The sequence below is a fragment of the Beauveria bassiana genome (assembly GCF_000280675.1).
Source record: "Beauveria bassiana ARSEF 2860 unplaced genomic scaffold BBA_S00002, whole genome shotgun sequence".
NCBI lineage: Eukaryota > Fungi > Ascomycota > Sordariomycetes > Hypocreales > Cordycipitaceae > Beauveria > Beauveria bassiana.
In genome coordinates this window covers 856850-874783 of record NW_007930837.1, presented here as the reverse complement: position 1 = coordinate 874783, position 17934 = coordinate 856850, and the positions used below count along the sequence as shown (strand labels likewise).

At 51.8% G+C, this 17934-nt stretch overlaps 4 protein-coding genes across 4 annotated transcripts; 1 reads left to right on the top strand and 3 right to left on the bottom strand.

Annotated features, from left to right (window-relative positions):
* Positions 1–526: 526 nt before the first annotated feature.
* BBA_00918 (GTP-binding protein SAR1) lies at positions 527–1546 on the bottom strand (the record flags this gene model as incomplete). The annotated part of the gene is made up of 5 exons (XM_008596015.1): positions 527–867; positions 980–1045; positions 1109–1148; positions 1288–1391; positions 1528–1546. 5 exons carry the CDS (start codon positions 1544–1546, stop codon positions 527–529), a joined length of 570 nt encoding a protein of 189 aa, XP_008594237.1.
* An 833-nt stretch (positions 1547–2379) lies between these two features.
* Positions 2380–4515, bottom strand: BBA_00917 (uncharacterized protein; the record flags this gene model as incomplete). Its single annotated transcript, XM_008596014.1, has 1 exon — positions 2380–4515. One exon carries the CDS (start codon positions 4513–4515, stop codon positions 2380–2382), a length of 2136 nt encoding a protein of 711 aa, XP_008594236.1.
* Positions 4516–12152: 7637 nt separating this feature from the next.
* BBA_00916 (uncharacterized protein) lies at positions 12153–12581 on the bottom strand (the record flags this gene model as incomplete). The annotated part of the gene is made up of 1 exon (XM_008596013.1): positions 12153–12581. The coding sequence occupies one exon, from the start codon at positions 12579–12581 to the stop codon at positions 12153–12155; it is 429 nt and encodes a 142-aa protein (XP_008594235.1).
* Positions 12582–13951: 1370 nt separating this feature from the next.
* Positions 13952–14861, top strand: BBA_00915 (ATP synthase delta chain; the record flags this gene model as incomplete). The annotated part of the gene is made up of 5 exons (XM_008596012.1): positions 13952–14053; positions 14109–14138; positions 14299–14452; positions 14559–14737; positions 14829–14861. The coding sequence occupies 5 exons, from the start codon at positions 13952–13954 to the stop codon at positions 14859–14861; spliced, it is 498 nt and encodes a 165-aa protein (XP_008594234.1).
* Positions 14862–17934: the final 3073 nt, after the last annotated feature.

The following is a 17934-nucleotide window of genomic DNA, read 5'->3' as shown; positions in this document are numbered from 1 at the left end:
GATAAGGAAGACTATAGCGGAAAAGGCTATTGCAGAGACGTCTTGGATGCTGCTCAATGAAAAGGGCGTGAACGCTGTGATGAGAAAAAGTGTTGGAAAAGTCGGATAAAGGCTATATCGCAGCCCGAGCAATGTGGTGTAATGGCCGGATTGCCCTCCATGACGTCGGGTGACATAACTTTCTGTTGGGGGGGTTTCCGTGCTGGGCGGGTCCTTGTCGGGAGCCACACAGCGCCCGCAGCACGGTCAGCCGGCGCAACTTTTATGTGGCAACCTCGTCATCAATGAGACCTCGCCAGTATCTTCGTGGTATGAACAATCTTAAGTCTGCTCGTGGCATTTGTTACGGGCTTCAACTTCACAGGCAGCAGATGGGCAATACACATGCTGGCGCGGAAGAGTAATGGCTCCAGTATTAATATAGATTTTTACTACCAAACTTCGCCAAAGGGGAATGCTGAGTCTCATAAAACATTTCTTAATCACACAAATGGCTCTGTCTTTCCCTCGTTTTCCGTCCCCACTATCAGACGTACTGGGAGAGCCAGCGGATGCCGTCGCCGTAACCCTGGCGCATGACTACCGAGCACATGAATACCTCAATCGGGCGGATGCCCTCCAGAGGCACCTTGCCCTTGCCAGTCGTCTGGTACAGGCCGAGCTCGTGGCGGAGTCTGTCCTCGGGGACGGCGCTGGGGTGGTCGATCTTGTTGCCGAGGATGACAAAGGGAACCTTGGCGAGCTCCTCCATCGCGAGCAAGGCGTCGAGTTCGGCCTTGGCCTCAGCGAAGCGCTCCTCGTCCTTGGCGTCAACGAGGAACACGACGCCGTTTACCTCTGGGAAGTAGTCTCTCCAGATGCGGCGGGCTGTGGTCGTCGTAGCGCGCTGCGGTCAGCGTTTCTGTTGTGTAGCGATTGACGGTGGCCCGCGAGAAGGGGGGGCGCGGGATGGGATCGACGCGGAATCGTCAAGTCTTACCTTGAGGGTGACCACCCAGATCGAATGTGGTGAAGCGGACATTGCCAATAGCAAGCTCTTCCGAGGCTACGCACTCATTTATTAGTCCTATTTTCCCAGCTTCAGCGGCCGACGTCCGTGGCAACTCACTAGGATGGAGTGTGGGCTGCAGAACAGCGACACGGTCGTTCTAGAGAGATTCGTCATCAGCAAGCTTGATTTCCACAACACAGCTCGACATCGCTTCATCGAATGTGGTGCGCTCCCAATTCGCAGTCGCGCGGGCAGGCATCGATTCGGGATCAGGCAGAGGGCGGGCGTTATCGAACCTTTAGCATGTGCAGGAGCGTCGTCTTTCCAGCATTATCGAGACCGAGGAACAGAAGCTTAGCATGCTTGTTGAGCAAGCCAAGCGACGACAGGACGTCGTAGACTACATCATCGCCGCCGCACGTGTCAGTAAAAGCAAAACACCTAAAGGGGCATGGCGGACCAGGTAGGCCGACGGCCAAATATATGGGAGTGCTGTTGGCCGTGCAAGAAGGACGGAAAGACAGCAAGTGACATACACCAGTTCACGATCCACATGTTGAATTCGAGTCGGTCGGTAGTTTTAATAGGTGTTCTGTAAGATGTGGTGGCGGAGGGAGGTTGCTGGGTTCGAGATGGATACGTGGTAGCTCAGGATGGCTTAGGCAGGCTTTGGAGCATGTTGCCTCGGAAGAATAGCACGGATTATTTGGCTACTGGTTTTGCTGACTGCTTCAGGCCCTTGCAAGAGACCTAAAAACTGCTAAGCCGTAATAAGTAAACTAGTTAGGTAGGTCGGTAGTGGCGCTGCTGTCCGATTCGCCAAGTATTGTTGCCTAGCTTATCAGGCCACATAATCCAATGCCACCAAGAAACAGTCAATGTAATTCCATTATTGTGAGACGCTCTGAAATTCGACAAAGCTGATGAACACAATAATCATTTTGGCTCTTGAAAGAGCGAGTCTGTTCGCAGATAGAATTATAGTTCTATATACTCTCATATCGTTCGTGGGTGCCAAAGTCCAGTCTTTCGAATATGTTCCGATACTATTGGGCAAACATATGAGTGCCCAAGAAGACAAATAAGCCAGACAGTAAGAAAGCGAATAAGCTCGAGCGATATCCATGTTATGTACTGAGACTGTATGAAGAAGAAGAAGATATGTACAAATTGATCTCGCCAACGGCGCCCAGTATATAAAAGGTATGTGCGTGGAAATTGACATGAATAGAGAGAATAAGCAATAAAAGACGATAAGCAACCTGGTGTATGCGACATCCAGTTATCCAGCGCCATGCGATGCGGAGTGAAATGTGAAGACGGAACATAAGAAAAGTTGGCTTCTGTAAAAAGCCTATGAAACAATGTAAACGTAGGCAGATGTGCACCTAGACAGAGAGCACATAGTTACCGGGGTCCTTCTTACCCGCCATGAGCAAGCCGAGTTCCTTCATGCGCTCAGCTCCTTGGCCGGGTTGCGTCTTCCGCTCAGGGATCTGGCCACGCCGGGCCTTGTTGCAATATTTCTGATTGAACTTGTCCTTGCGCCTCTGACGCTTCTTTTCAAGACCTTTGACAATATCAACCGCACCACGAACGTGTATCTCATCATCCTGTCGTTTGGGCGCACGTTGTGCCTTCATGCGGAACAGAGCAGTAGGCCTCGGAAGCGACTTGGTATGTGTCACGTCAGGGCGTCCCGCAAGCCTGAACTGGGCAGGCTCGTCCTGATGAGGAGATTGAAGCGGTGTGGTGAGGGCACGAGGGGCAGGGGAACGCAAGCGACGGGGCGAACGACGATCGAAAAGAGGTTTGGGTGACCGAGCACGGATCTTAGGAGCTGGCGACAGGCGTCGCTTGGGCGGCGGGGAGTGATATTTGCGAGGCGACGCCTGCTCACTCTTCCTGCGGCGACGAGATCTGTCCTCGTCATGGATGCCATCCATCTTGGCCGGCATCCAAGAATCTTCTTCGCTGCCATTGCGACGATCATCATCGTCATCGTCGTGCTCGGGATCTGATGTTGGAAAACTAGGGTCGATGTCCTGAGGAATGATGCGCAGCTTTTCATTTCGGCGAGCAGCGAGGCAAGTCAAGTAAGCCTCTTCTATTGGTCGATCCTCATCTAAAGTGCCACACACGAAATCAGTGCTATCGGGCAAATCATGGGCGTCATGGTCCAGATGAATATTGCGAGGCTTGGAGCGTCGGGCGGCCTTGCGGCTGTGATTCGAGATGGTCGAGCAATCCGAGAGTTGGGAAGCAGCTGATGGGCGGCGGGCGAGGAGAGTGCTGGGAATGTTACTGACGACATTGCCGTGACTAGGAGTCCATAAAATCATATTCTCATCCTCTTCATCATCGTCAGAGTCAGCGAAGCCAGTTTCCTCGTCAGTGGAGTAGCCGTCGCAGTGATTGAGATCCACATCATCCTCGTCCTCAGCCTCTTCCTCGTCTTCATCGTCCTCATCCTCGTCTTCAACATCTAGGTCGTCCTCGTCATCCTCGTCGTCCTCATCCTGGGGGTCATTGTTCTTGTCTTCTTCTTCCTCCAAGAGAGCTTCCTCTTCGGCCTCATCAGCAAGACGTCGAAATCTGATTTCCTTGAGAAGAGTGTCATTGATGGTGAGCTTGGTCTGGATATTGGAATTGTTGTCCTGGCGGATCCAATCGTCTTCACGGGAGATGCCACTGGCAAACTCATGAAACTGAGAAGAGTCCTTGACAAGGTCCGTTGAGTTGGCGCGGAGAAATTTAGGCCTGCTGGCCTGAGGTATGTTGGAAAGACGTTGAACAGTAACTGGACTAGCAGCCAGGGCAGCCGAGAGAGCCGAGATCTTCTTTGGAGTGGACGGTGACTCGGCAACAGGACGTGATGTGGGTGCAAGAGTAGAATCTGAAGGTCTGGGGGGTGTTTGCTGAGTCTCTGCAGGGCGAGGCGGGCAGGCAAAGCGGATGCATGGGCGTCGGGGCTCCTGTGCCACGGTAACCTTTTCAGCGGCGACTGTGTTGGCAGCATTCGGTTGGGGCTTGGCGGCACAGGCAAATTGGATGCAGCGTTTGCGAGGGGCTTCCTTTGGCGTTTCCTGAACCTGTCCCTCAGTGGTTTGGCTATGCGCGATAGCATTGGGGCTAATGCGGAAACCATGACGGTTGAGGCGAAGCATGGCCATTTCAGGAATGGGCGGGCTGGGCGTGTTCGTGCGAGAAGGACTGGTCATGCCAGTGTCGCTGGTGAGGTCGGCAGTAGAGGCGATGCTGACAGTACTGGCCATGGAGCGACGACGCTGGCCGCCGGTGGTGAGGATAGAGCGCGGAGGCTCGCGAAAATCATCGTGGTCCTGCTCCTTGAATGCCTTTGTGAGGAGGGAAGGTTGCTCGGAAGGTCGGCGAATGGCAGATCTGTGAAACTGCTGAGGTTGAGGGTGGTGAAGTCTTAACTCGGGAGGCTCATCGAGGTCATCCTCTTCTGTTGTTTGGGTGGCCCAGGCGGGGGCCTGTATGGTTGTATCTGAGCAATTCATGACGTGTTTTGTAATGATGTATGATGTTCTAGAAAAGATGGTCGATCAACGACACAAGAAACCGCAGAAAGCGTCTTTGCTTGGTGTCAAAAAAGCGCGTAGTAGTAGTGCGCGTCAAGAGCGTATAGCTGGTAGCCGAGTAATTGCTGCGTTGGTGATGCGTAGAGCAGACGAGACTTGTATGCCAGTACAATGCCTCTACGAAGTTGAGAAAGAGTAGGTTGTTTTGTACAAGCGTTGGAAGTGTCCCTGAGGACGGTTGTGCTATAAAGCACAGACGGTCATCGTCAACGCAAAGGCCAGTAGGAGCAGTTGTGAGTTTTGTGAGAGTAGGCGAGCCAAGGTGTGATGACAAGGCAAAGTAGGAGGGCTAGGAATGACTCCTTCGGCCAGTCGCCAAGAGGATATTGAGATAATGTAGAGTAACTAGGCAATGGCCTGTGGTCGTGGTTGAGGGCAAAACGGTAAAGACAAAAGTCTTGGCGGCAGGTGAAATGACGTTGAGCGCGGACCGTTACAGCAGTGGCGAGAGGAGCGCGCGGGAGCCGGGATGGGTCGGTGAGGATGGTATTCACTGACTCCGTTGGTGGCTATGGGTGGTGGGCAAGAGGGGATTCTGGTTGCGCCTTGTAGGTGGGAGCAGGCTGAGACTGGTGGTGGGCTTGCTGCTGCTTGCAGGCGGGCCCCGAACCGGCAAAGGTTAAATCGATCTTGTGTGAGTGGCCTTGGCAGGGAGATGCAGAAGAGGTAGCGAGAGAGGATGCAGTCGTAGCGGACGAACCGTAAGGCGAAGGATGGAAAGATGTTGTTGGAGGATTATTGAGGTGTGAAGGTGAAGGAGAAGGAAGGGGGAAAAAAGAGACGACGAAGAGGCAAACGGCCAGGGAAGTAAGAGGGCGAGTCGAGAAGCGGGACGAGCATGGCAAATGTATGCTAGGCCCGGAGGATATATTGGCTGCGGGCAGCTGGCAGGCGACGGACTCGCAGGCTGGCGACAGGGCTGGTGGGCACCCAGGCAGATGGCAGGTTCCAGGTTCCAGTTGTTGGGTGTGTGCAGTTGTGGGCTGCGAGCTGGTGGATGCTTCCTAGCGCGGTAGTATAGGGGAAAAAATGAAGAGGGGAGAGTAAAAAAAAAAAATGCTTGATGATTTGTGATGGTAGCAGTATACCTGCATTGGCGGTAGTGGACTCACGAAAAGGCGAGGTACTGCCAGTACTGACTGGTACGCTGGTAAATATTACGCGGGACTGTTTCGGTGGGCGGGTGGCACCACGCAAAGCACCACTGAGAGAAAAAAGTGTACATGTCGCGGTGACCGCCACTGGCCAGATGCCCGTTTGGGCTTGGCTGGAACAAACAGACCACAGTGCGAAATTGTTAGGGGGCAGTGCCTGCACTGCCGCTAGGGGGAAGCCGGGCACTGCTTTGATCTCATTATTTAGTGCTTGTTTTTCGAGGCCCAGGCCTGCTATAAATTTTCAAGGAGCGAGTCAAGTTGCTGACTGCGCCAGCCGAGGCTTGAAGCACTGACTGGTGTATTATCAATGCATCAGTAGCAGTGAATAGAACCATCTCTAATAAGCTTTGCATCTATGCATCTTTGCGAATAATGAGTAATGACTAATGCATGTCTGATTATTTTCTCTTTTCTCTTCTTTCTTGGATTATATGATTCACTGCCTATTGTTGCTGGGCACACCGCGGGTCATATACTGGTCCACAGCAGTAATACTTCAGCGGGCGACACCGCTACGATGCGCTGCGCCTCAGGTGGGCGGTGTCAACCTTGCCTCGCCTCACAGCGACACGTCTTCATGCCAACTGGAAGAAAAAAACACTTGCCAGAGACAGTTCGTTTGAGAAATGCGCTGTCGAGTCTTTCATCACCTGCTTTCAGAACTTGGTACTGCGACTGCCGGCAACTGAATTTTAAATTTAATTTTTTTTTCGTCTCTCTGACCAGCTACCGGTCGGCCAACCTTGTGCTGGAGGTAGCCCATTACACTGTGCGCAGCACCGTACGGCCTAGGAGCAAACAGCACCACTAAAACAAACAAAAAATTGGGCATCCCACAGCGGGCTTTTCCAGAGGGAAATGCCTCACTGCACGTGCAGTAAGCCCGCTTTCGGTGGCCCGAGGCTGCCCGGACTTGCTGCCTTGCCACGAATCGCACTGTACGGCCAAGGGCAAAAAGAACCTTTTCTTTTCCCCTCCTCCACTGTAAACATCATCCTACAAACCGCTCTGTGCGACCACGGAACCACGGGTAACTCTTTTAGGCCTGGCGGAGCAATTGTGTACAACAGACGACTCACCGCCCGTTACGAATACTTTTATCCTTAATGTTAATTCTTTCGCTATTGCGTGCCCTTGCACCGAAAATCGCCTAGACCATCCAGAAAAGCCTCTTTAGTTTTTTGGCCCCGTCGCCGTTCGTGCCGCTCGAGATGCCTCGGTGTTTGGCCCACTGGTTGGGGCCCGTCATTTCCAATTCCTGCTTCATTATTAGCCAGCCCGCCAGCCCGCCAGCCCTCCAGCCCTCGGGTTCCTGCGCAACACGAACATTAATTATGCCAACAGCGTGCGTGCTATGTAACAGGCCCGTGTCCCGTGTAAATTATTGCTATTAGGATTTTTTTATCCCCCATATTACGATGACGGTCATCTCCTCAAATCCTTTCCCTCTTGCTTCTCAACCTTGGCCACCGGTCTGGTCGTATTACGCATATCTTATTCTTACAGGGCAAAAGGCGTGAAGCTTGTCCCATTCCGCGCGTGTGTGAGACGGTGAGACAGGCTTGACAGCTTGGCACGCTTGGTCAGAGCCGAATCTCACGCTAAGCCCAGAGGTGAGACACCACGAAGCTGCAGAATCCCATTGTGACGAGTAAGACGCACTTGAGCCAATAACACTCTGCAAGGTCCCATAACAATGCTCCGGTGGTTGCACTAGTTGGCCATCAACAGATTGCCATATAATTGTTCCCCGGTGGCAAGATCGGCGCTTGCCCTGCACAAAGTATCCGGTACTGAGTTGTTGGCAACAACAAAGAAGAAGTAAGTCTCTGGCCATGTGCCTCCGCAAAAGGATGAGGCAAATGCAATCCAAGGGTCCTCCTGATCCTCGGTCTTCATCCCCTTTCATACCAGATGCCCGCATTGCGCACGGAATTGTCCAATGGCAGCTACTCCGACACGCTATCACCGCACGCCACGACACGCTAAATACAGTTGTGCAACACCACCTACGTAGCCATGCAACATGCAGCCGTGTAGCCTCGGTGCCTCGTAACTCATCTTTTTCCTACGATCCCCCGGCCCGTCTACGTTGGACGCGATTCGTCTCAAATGTCACCATCCTGACGGTTGACTTGTCAAAAAGTTCTCGCGACAATGAACAGTTGGCCGAAACGGTACATGCCGTTGTTTGCCTCGTCATTGGTGGCAGATTTCTCGACGAGTACCGGGTACCAGCCTTTTCTTTGTTTCTCGAGCACAGAACAAGGAGCCGTTTTGCGCTGCGTGCCAGCTTATGCACCTCCGCCTCGAACTCCCTCAACAGGCTAGACCTCAGAGCTAGCATGACGACACATGAGCATCTGATGCCACCTTTCCGTGGACGGGCAAACTGGAAGGAGCCGCTGGTGTTTCATTTTCAACACGCATCATAATAACAATAAGCTTTCTTACGGCATCAGCCGAGAGAGTTGGCATGTTTGCACCTGAAATCTAGTCACCATTCGATGTGGGAGATTTACCTCGAACCTTGTTGTATTCGGTCCCAATATCGAATTGCACATTATCGGTGAACTGTCAACGCCACCTTTTAGCAATAACAAGATGCAGTGCGAGACCCTGGCAACAGTATGTCTCTCCTTTGCATCTCTATCCATGCCCATCGACTCCGTCTGTACGGAGTCCAGATTGGCCTCGTTTGATTGCGCAGGTGGCAGGCTACAACGCGATCGTTGGCAAGACTAGAACCAATGGCAATGCTCTACATGCTAGGTACTTGGATTTTGGTGGGCCATCCCAGTACTTCTTTTCATGAGATACCACAGTTAGCCGTGATATGTCTCAGACATCGAAGCAAGCTTAATATCAAGGTGAAAGGCGTGAGCCCCTTTTTTGATTCGGCTCGACTAATAAAGTTTTGGAAACATGTCCCAAGAAAGAAGCAATGTCACTTGACGTCGACGGGCGAAAACATGATGGAGACTCGGTCATGATGGAGATTGCCCCGTAGCGGATGAGGTGCGTGGCACCATGCAGCGCGGTTGCTTGATGTGGCAGTTTTCGGGAGACTGATCCATCCACAACAAGAAGAAAGTTGTCATTCGTAACTGAGTGAGGCGGGAAGTGTTGTGGTGTGAGGGCTGCAACAAGGGTCTCACGACGTCACTCCAGCGGTGAACAAGGTTCGTCGGAAAGAGGGGTGCGCCGCCAGGAAAAGCCAGCGAATCCCAAACACGAATTTGCGATGGAGAAAAAACAGTGAAAAATCAGTGAGAGACAAATAAAAGGGATAAAAGAGGGGAAAGAGTTTGCCAAGCTCGATCTGACAGTTTGGGCGTTTTTTCGAGTGCCGCTAGCAGGAATAAATAGGGAGGGTCAATAGGGAGCGGGTTTTTATTATGGAAAGAGAAGCCCTAAACATCCGATGCTGGTGTAGAATGCTCGTTGAATTTGACCGAATGGTGCATGATTTTCCGTCATACTGGGTAGAGAGCGAGTCCGGCTGAATACTGCCACGTCTGACAATTTGGGTAGTATTGGTCTTGGCTGGCTGGTAGCCTGCTACATGAAGACCTGCTCACCTGACTATACCACGCAATTCTTTTGGACAATTCTTTTTCTTCTCGCAGTGTGAGCAAAACAGCAGGACATGGATTACGATGACTTTGCATCATGACTCTGCATAACTCGTAATAATCCATAGTTGCCCAGAATGTCAAGGCGGCTCTCCCGCAAGCTACCCTTTTTTTGTCCCTCCTCGGCTCTGGAAATGCCCATTGAATTACTCGGCGATTGTTCTTGGCGGCATTTCTTGGCAGCATGACATTTGCAGCCAAAAAAAAAAAAAATTAGTCAACTATATTGTGCAACCCCAAGCAAGGTGAAGGAAGGCTTGACGATAGGTAATGATATCGGTGAGACATGTACCGAATCACCCAACACGTCCCGTTTCCCCGCACTGTGCGCTGCTCATCCTTCATTTTCATCAACGACGCGTCTTTTATTGAAAAGAACCGAGCGAACCGCATGCAAAAATGTCGTGCTAACCTATTCGAGTCCTCTGTGTACGATGAAACAAATTTCCGAGTGGATATCATTTGACTAGTTAGTTACCTAGTCTTTGCTCTTTTGGATGCGTCTTTTTCTTGCATCGGCCGAGCCCTCCTCGGTCTGGGCCACAATCTAACTAACTAACAGTAACTAGAGCCCGGTTAAACAAAAATGGTAACTTGTTTTTTTTTTTGTGTTCTGCCCATGGTTGTCAGTAATAAAGCCTCGAAGCTACAGCGAAGCTTTATCAACGATACGGACGCATACTTGCCTGATGCAGCATCCAGCCAATCAAAATCGTCAGGGCGAGACATTAGCAGTCACCAGTGTACTGGCACCCTCGGCAGGCAATTCAATAAATACAGTGGCTTGTCGCTAGTGGTCTGGCCTGTTTGAACATATATTCCCCGACCGAGTGGCCAGTTGACTGTTTCGCTGCCGCTTCCCGCGCTACACTTTCTTCTCTCTTGCGTATTTTTTTTTTCTTAACTAGCGTGTCAGTCCCGAGTTCCCGGTTCATGTTTCTGGCGTCGCATTTTGAAGGATTGGCTTTTCATCGCACGGCAGTGTAACAGCTAGTCTAGTCCATCAATCCCATCAATCCCGAAGAGAAAAAAACCTTCGTCCTTCCTTCTTTACTTTTGGCGAGTAGTTTACCTGCAATACTGAGATGCTACGCGAGGCAGGTCTAGACCTGATGTGACGAGTCTTGGTGTCATTACTTGCTGCTCCGGCCAGCGCTTCTCAAAAACAGCAAAAAAGAGCTCATGCGCGAATCGTGGCTTACACCAGCAAATCGACCCAAGTATCCCACTAATGCACTACCCGCATGCACCGCTACCAGTTGTCGTTTGCTATTCGCCAATCCTGTCTCTTGCAAGCCCATCCTGCACTAAGCAGGTCTCAGGCCGCTGCGCGTCTGTTGGTGGTGCGTAGCCACGCAGCCTCTTATGCACACATGGTAGCTGAAGACCCTTTGGTGCAGTTGGCAAGCACGCAAGTTGGTGGTTGGCCTGCAGCTTTGCAACAGCTTTCTTGCCTAACTCGTCTCAGAAACGGTCAGCCCGTTGTTGAACCGCTCCTCGGGGAACTTTGCATCGCTGCTCCGTCTCCGCCACAAAGCCACGATATGCATACCAGTACGGGCAAAAGAGACAAGTGATCAACTGATACTCATGCGCCGTACAGACGACTGGCCAGTGGCAGTCATTGCTGGCTCGTAATTCGTGACTTGCGTAGCAAAAGCTCCAGGGCGCATTCCAGGACCGTCCACGCGTTGTCCTTTCTTGGCTCTATCAGGTCAGATGGACAAAAGTCCGCTCTCCCAATACTCACTCCCATGTCCTCATGTCCCGTCTTGGATGGCTGTTTTCCCCTCCTCCGCCCCTCCTTCTTCGCGATTGCCGGGGCGGCATCGCTCTTCTTTCCTCCCTCCATTCCCAATATCAGCAGCGCCAGCCAGCCCATTCCATGCGCTGTCACGCTGCTGTGCAACCTCAGCTGTGGTGAGCGGCGCAGCCGAGGCCCTCTGCCAGTAAAATGCAGTGACGCAGCCTCAACGCCGCCGCCGTCAATAGACCCATGGCGACGGCCGGACATTCTTCTTGCGCCTTCTGTTATTTTTGTGCCACTCAATGCAACGCCTGCGACTGCCAATCCGCTTTCACACACTCGCTCGCCATCTGTAGACACTCTACCCTCGGATTTCGTCGAGTTTTGCAGAGAAACCTCCATCGCCAAGCTCAATGGCGGGCCTGCCAGCGTGTCGCCTTGTCACTGAGGTATCGATCCATGATCGACTCTGCTCTCCAGGATAATGATAGTAATAATTATAATTATGATGATTATGATGATGATGATGATGATGATGATGATGAGCCCAGTTTCAGCGACAAAGTCTCCCGGACGAGTATCGCGTCTGGCCCTTTGTGGCCTGCTCTTGATATCGGTCTCTTATCCTAGTGATCCCGAGGGATACTATAAGATAGCGAGGTGGGAAAAATGTGTAAGCATGTTGACGAGACTCAGGCTATCAAGAAGGGCGTGGAGAGCAAGGTTATAATTCTAAATTTAGAATAGGGATCTGTCACACGCGGCGTTTGTCCTGTCTGTGGCGGATGTCTTTCACGTCCGTCCTACACCCGTCCTACACACGTGCAATACACTTAGCCATAGAATATACGAAAGAAGATTTATTCATTCTGAATTATACGTTCTTAAGGGATCATATTATTGCGCAATGACTCAGTTGCAGGAACGAAAAGCGCACCACGATCGCAATCGTGTTGAAAACAAGAGCTTCATCTAAAAAAGCTGACTAGGCTGCACTGACCGGTCAATCGTACTGCTCTACCAGGTACACTCAACCTCGGCCGACGGCCATGCCTGCCACTTTTCACGGGCGCAAACGTATTGATGGTCAATAGAGTAGCAAGTTTTGGAGCCATTGCCGTCGATCCAGTGCCCGCGGCGGCTGCGCCAGTCGAGGCACACGCGATGACTCACGCCACAGGCGGTTACGACAGCACATCCGTCCTCTGAGGAAACATGCGTGGAGCAGCCACAGTGAACTCTCCATCTGAGCTTGTAGTTCCAGCTGAAGGTCGACTTCTCGCTCAGCAGATCGAGGCCGAACCGGCTGTCAGGGCATTGGCCCTGCTCACAGGCCGCCTGCGGCTCCATTACGGCTCTAGGATGCTGCTGCTCGAGGGGCGAGGTCAGGACCTGCACGACAAGGAGTACGAGTCCAACAACGGTTTTGCACGATTCAGTCTTCATCTCGGAAGGTTTGATGTTTGCACCGCGGCTGCTGAGAAGTGAAGAGTGTTAGAACAAGATACAGCGTGTGGGTAGAAGGAGAGGAACATGAACTGACAGTGAAAGGTCAGAAGAGATCTTGTCACTTGACAGAATGATATTGAGATGGTGTTTCTTTTCTGGCACTTCCTGGCATTTGCGGCGCACTCTGGCCCTATAAATATTCCATCTGTCTTTTGGAGTACAAGTGGTGCCGCTTTTGCTTCATTGCAGAGCTTGCCTCGATATTTTTGTGAGGCTGTGGTGTGTGAATGACGTGGAAAGGCAACCCGCCAGAGCTGAGATCAAGATGAGTATATTCTTTGATGGCAAGCCAAATGATGTTTGATGTTTCTCAGCCAGACGATGGCATAGTGCCATAAAAGGCACCTACACGCATAACTTTGGCTGAATATTCGGCCGATCATATGCAAGGGGGTACAATAAGGCTGTGCTTGTTGTTGAGCCAACCCATGCATGATACGAGTTGGCAACTCTATCTTCCCTCTCTATCGTGAAACATCGGCGCTCATCTGGTCAGATCTCGATTTATCTAGCGGTGGGTTGTGAAGCGCTGAGTCGATGTCTTGGCGTGCCACGACACAACTCATCGCTCGTATGGAGGATTTGAAAGACGAAAGGCGCTCAAGCGCACTCGCTGCCTCTGTAGGTCAACGAGTTGCATCGCCCGATATATGCATGTTTAAGAAGTTACTGCACTGAGTTCCGCAGACTCTTCGTTCCTTCTAGCACCGGCTCGGATTGACCTACGTTGTTGAATTCTTGTCTCAAAGCTGCGACTGCGCATCTAACTACTGAATGGCAGTACGAGTGCTTAACTCCAGGGTTTATGTGCTGGACGTACCAGCTGCGCTTTACCCCAACAACACGCGCAGTAGGTCTTTGCCTGAACAAATTGTTGGCTCTCATGAACCAGAAATGCACAAAACACAGGAAACCGTCATTTTACCGGGTCAGGTAAACTAATGCGCGAGAAGCTCGACGTGTCGGGCAACTAACTTCTAGGGTAGGTGGCTCACGGCAAGCCAGAGCAAGTAGGAAGATGCTTGGCCTGAGGCCGGGGAGACCACACCCGAGGTTCACACGATATGATGCAAGATGAAATACTACAACGAGCCTTGCATGCCTTGTGCTGAAAAGGAATGACGGCAGCGTCGAGTGCAAGCTTGGCGCGGTCTCCGCGAAACATGTCAAGTCACGTGCCTTTTCATGTGACCTGGAGCCGGAACATCCCGCTAGCCGATTTGTTCGCTCTGCTCTGGCCAAGATTCATGCCCACGACCTCATCGAGTACCTCATCCTCTCGATCCCAATCATCCCGCCAGCCCCTCATGAACTCCCTTCGCATTGCCCGCGCGGCCATTCGTGCTCGCCCCGTTGCCATGCGCATGGCCAACCAGCGCAGAGGCTACGCCGAGGCCATCCCCGACAAGGTGCGAACGCATCCCCCGTTACTGTGCTCGTACATCAAGGCTAACTTGCGAACAGATCAAGCTGAGCTTGTCTCTGCCTCATCAGGTATGATTTACCTTTCTGGAATCGCCGCCGAAACACAATACGAATCGATTGAGCCATTTTTGCGACCCAATTGCGAGCGCCGAAACTGTTTTGGCCGGTCGTCTCGGAGCGCCGTCGTCGTGCGAGAATTACAGCAACGCATGCTAATTACCTCAACCAGACCATCTTCAAGTCGCAAAACGTCGTCCAGGTCAACCTTCCTGCTGAGTCTGGTGAAATGGGTGTACTTGCCAACCACGCTCCTTCCATTGAGCAGCTTAAGCCTGGTGTCGTCGAGGTCGTCGAGGAGAGCGGTAGCACCAAGTCCTTCTTCCGTATGTCCAGTTCTCCGTAAAATTACAACTCAATTTGACGGCACTATATCATCACAACAGCCAACAAGCAAAAATCTCGCGATACAAGATGGCTAATTTGCACTAGTTTCCGGAGGTTTCGCCACGGTCCAGCCCGACTCTGCCCTCAGCATCAACGCCCCCGAGGCATACCCCCTCGAGGATTTCAGCGCCGAGGCCATCCGCAACCAGATTTCCGAGGCCCAAAAGATTGCCAGCGGTAGCGGTAGCGAACAGGATATTGCCGAGGCTAAGATTGAGCTCGAGGTACGTGCTTTCAGAACCACCATGCGCGGTCTCGTTGCGACTCGGAAAGCGCACATCATCTACCAACTGGATACTAACACAGTGACTGCAGGTTCTTGAGACCCTCCAGGCCCATGTGAAATAGACTACTGGTTGTATTGGCGGAGGCCTATCTGTACATCATATTCCAACGCATTAGCGCATTGCGAGACAATTCATACTGTCGCGGTGCCATCCAATGTTGACTTGAAATCCCTTTTCCCCACCCTTACCTATCTGCTATAGTGATTGTCTGTAAGGTTTCTGTGGCTACTACTATGCTGCGTCGCTCTTGCGTTGCTGCCACCCCTCCTTCTTTCCCTTTGGCTAATCACTCGTGCCTCATGTTTGTCCAAATCAAGCGGCGTACCTTGCTGATGCCTTTTAAGCCCTCTAATCCAGCGTCAACAGGCAGTTATTGTTACTCGCATGAATATGAAGAGCATGGAGTCGCTAAACGCGCGTCAAGAGGAAGCGGCAGCAGAAAGACAAAAGGTTGGCATTGGAAGACGGCGGCCCACCATCCCGATCGGAATCGTCACCACGAGGTTAGGACAGTTGAAGACACTTACGGACGACAACGGAAGCATCGTTCGGTACAACCATGGCAACAATTCGCGTCAGGGTGGGGACGGCAAAAGCAAGGATGGCTTCGTGATACCTGCATCGCGCAGCACAGTCTTCCTGCATTCTACTCCTCCTCAATCTCGGGACAAAGTCGACAGCTCGCTTGGTACTGACCACTTGCTAATGGGGAGGCAGACAAGCCACTTGAGATCCATGCTCGGGCCAAGAGCATCCAAGAGTTATGATGTTCTCAACAGTCTCTCGGCAGCTGCGGCGATTGAACTGCCAAGCCGACCCTTCCATGACACAGTGCTAAGCCCGACATCGCGTCAGGATGAAGCTGCACGACCAATGTCACATGGGGAGTATGCGAGTTATTGGGTCGACGGTGACGGAGTGCAAAACGAGTCCTCACGAGCACATGTATGCCATTCCTGTGGCGAGTAGATCTCGTTCGAAGCGCCCTGCGACTCCTGTGGCCATACCTTCTGTCCAAGGTGCACTGCTGACACCGAAGAGGACTCGGATACTTCGCAAACGCCGACTGGAGATTCTGAAGCGCCAGTTTCTTCAACTGCTCCGCAGCAGCCCAGTTATCGGTCCAATGACCGACGAACCAACCTCGATGACGGAAGCTACTCACGGAGCAATGAAAGTCACAATCAACCAACTTCCTCCAGTTCTCAGTCTGTCCCTCGGGCCAAGACCCTTCCCAGTCTCTCTCTCAAGCAGCATGCGCGCCGCTGCATTTGCTGCATTGCCAGACAGCCCACCACGAGAAGGCAAACAGAAGCAGCGGTTTCGGGTGCCCATGTAGAATCATATTCATCATCACACAGTGAAAGCTCCACCGCGACACGTGTTACCATTGTTTCTAATATGAGATCACCGGAAAACTTGGCTGCCGAAGAGGACTTGCGGCCTGCAGCTCTTCAACCACGCCGGAGCAAAGAAACGATGGACGCCATTTCAGTCAAGACCAGGTCTTCTGACCCATACGCAGGACACCGTCTTATGCGACCACACCCTCACCAGCCATTACCAGAAATCGAGAGTTGGCCGAAGCTTCGCCAAGTTCCAGAGTCATCGAATAATAAGCCAAACAAAGAAGGCGATGAAACGCCATGGGGAAGGGATGTCCTGCGAAAGGTGTCGAAGCCGGCCGTGGGGAAGTCTGAGGTTTACCGAAAGCCCATAGCGAAACCAGAGTGGGTTGCAAATCTCAAGAAAGTGAAGAGACAAAGCACCATGCAAATCTCACCTAACGAGAATCGAGGGCAGCCACAAACACTCAGCTCGACACTAAATAGATCAGAACAAGATCGTGTCTACTGCGATGGGAACAGATCCATATCAGCGAGACCGAGCGAAAGGGTTGCGTCATCAATTTATGATCAGCCTCTTTCACAACGTGACTACATCCAAACATTGAAAAAGAGCCCGAGTTTAGGTTCGCGAACATCTCGAGGTAGTCTGAAGCAAGTCGAGAGCTCATTGACAAGAGACTCTTGCGTTTGCGAGACCAGAAATCCAGGAAGACTGAAACAGCGGCATCAAGCTGACGCAGCAGCTTCAAATAGACTTAGAGCTACGACACTGCCGCCAAAAGACAGCAGACCCCCGAGCATCATGAAAGTGCCGGGAGGAGGGAAGCCTCGTGACAAACACTCCTGCCACTGGAGAGACAGATTCATGGATCTCAGTGCCGAAGTTGATCAACTGCGCTCTGAACTGGACACCTGCGACCCTAGCGAGACAGATATGGAGCGAGAACATGAATGCGAGGATGCTGGTATAGATGGACTGACAGTAGTTGTCCATTTGAAGGGACGACACGATTTGGTTATCAACACGGACTTGCGTACTACATGAGCGGTCTTGATGGCACTGCCTTGACTGTCCGAGGCGGCGGCGAGCACAAATTAATGAACACAAGTAGCAGAAAGAGTACAAGACGTTAGGGACTAGAGAACAATTTGAAAAGTATCCGTCGAGCGAGAAGCCGAAGATATTGCTCAGGAGCAAAAAAAGTGTGATCCCGCCCGGGCTTGAACCGGGGACCTTCTCGGTGTTAACGAGATGCCATAACCAACTAGACCACGGGATCTGAATGCTTGGATTCTTATTCGATGAAGATTGGCGTGCGGTATTTGCTCTAAGAAGGTTGTGGAAGTTTTTATGGAGACACAGCGGGCGAGCGCCTGGCTCTGGTTTGTGTGCGCCCTGATGAGCTGCTAATAGTCTGGCAAGTTTTCCTCCCGTTTGCTTCTTGCTCTGGGGGGGAGAAGGGAAGGGAAGGGGGGGGGGTTCCGAATTTGCTTCTTCTCCCCCAACCCGTCCTCCATCAAACTTGACGCTTGCTGTGCGGTGCATGCATGCCTACATTGCATGGAGGGGAAAGAAAGCAAGCAAGCGGGCTGGGCTACTTATCCAGCAAGTTTGTCGAGACAACCACACACATCCACACACACATACACATACACATACACGTATCAGTACGTACATACATACATACATACACACGTACACGCAATTTTTTGGTTTCATGTCGTAGCGTCGGCAGATGAGACAAAAGTAAAAAAAAAAAAAAGAAGCAAAGCAAGAAAAAAAAA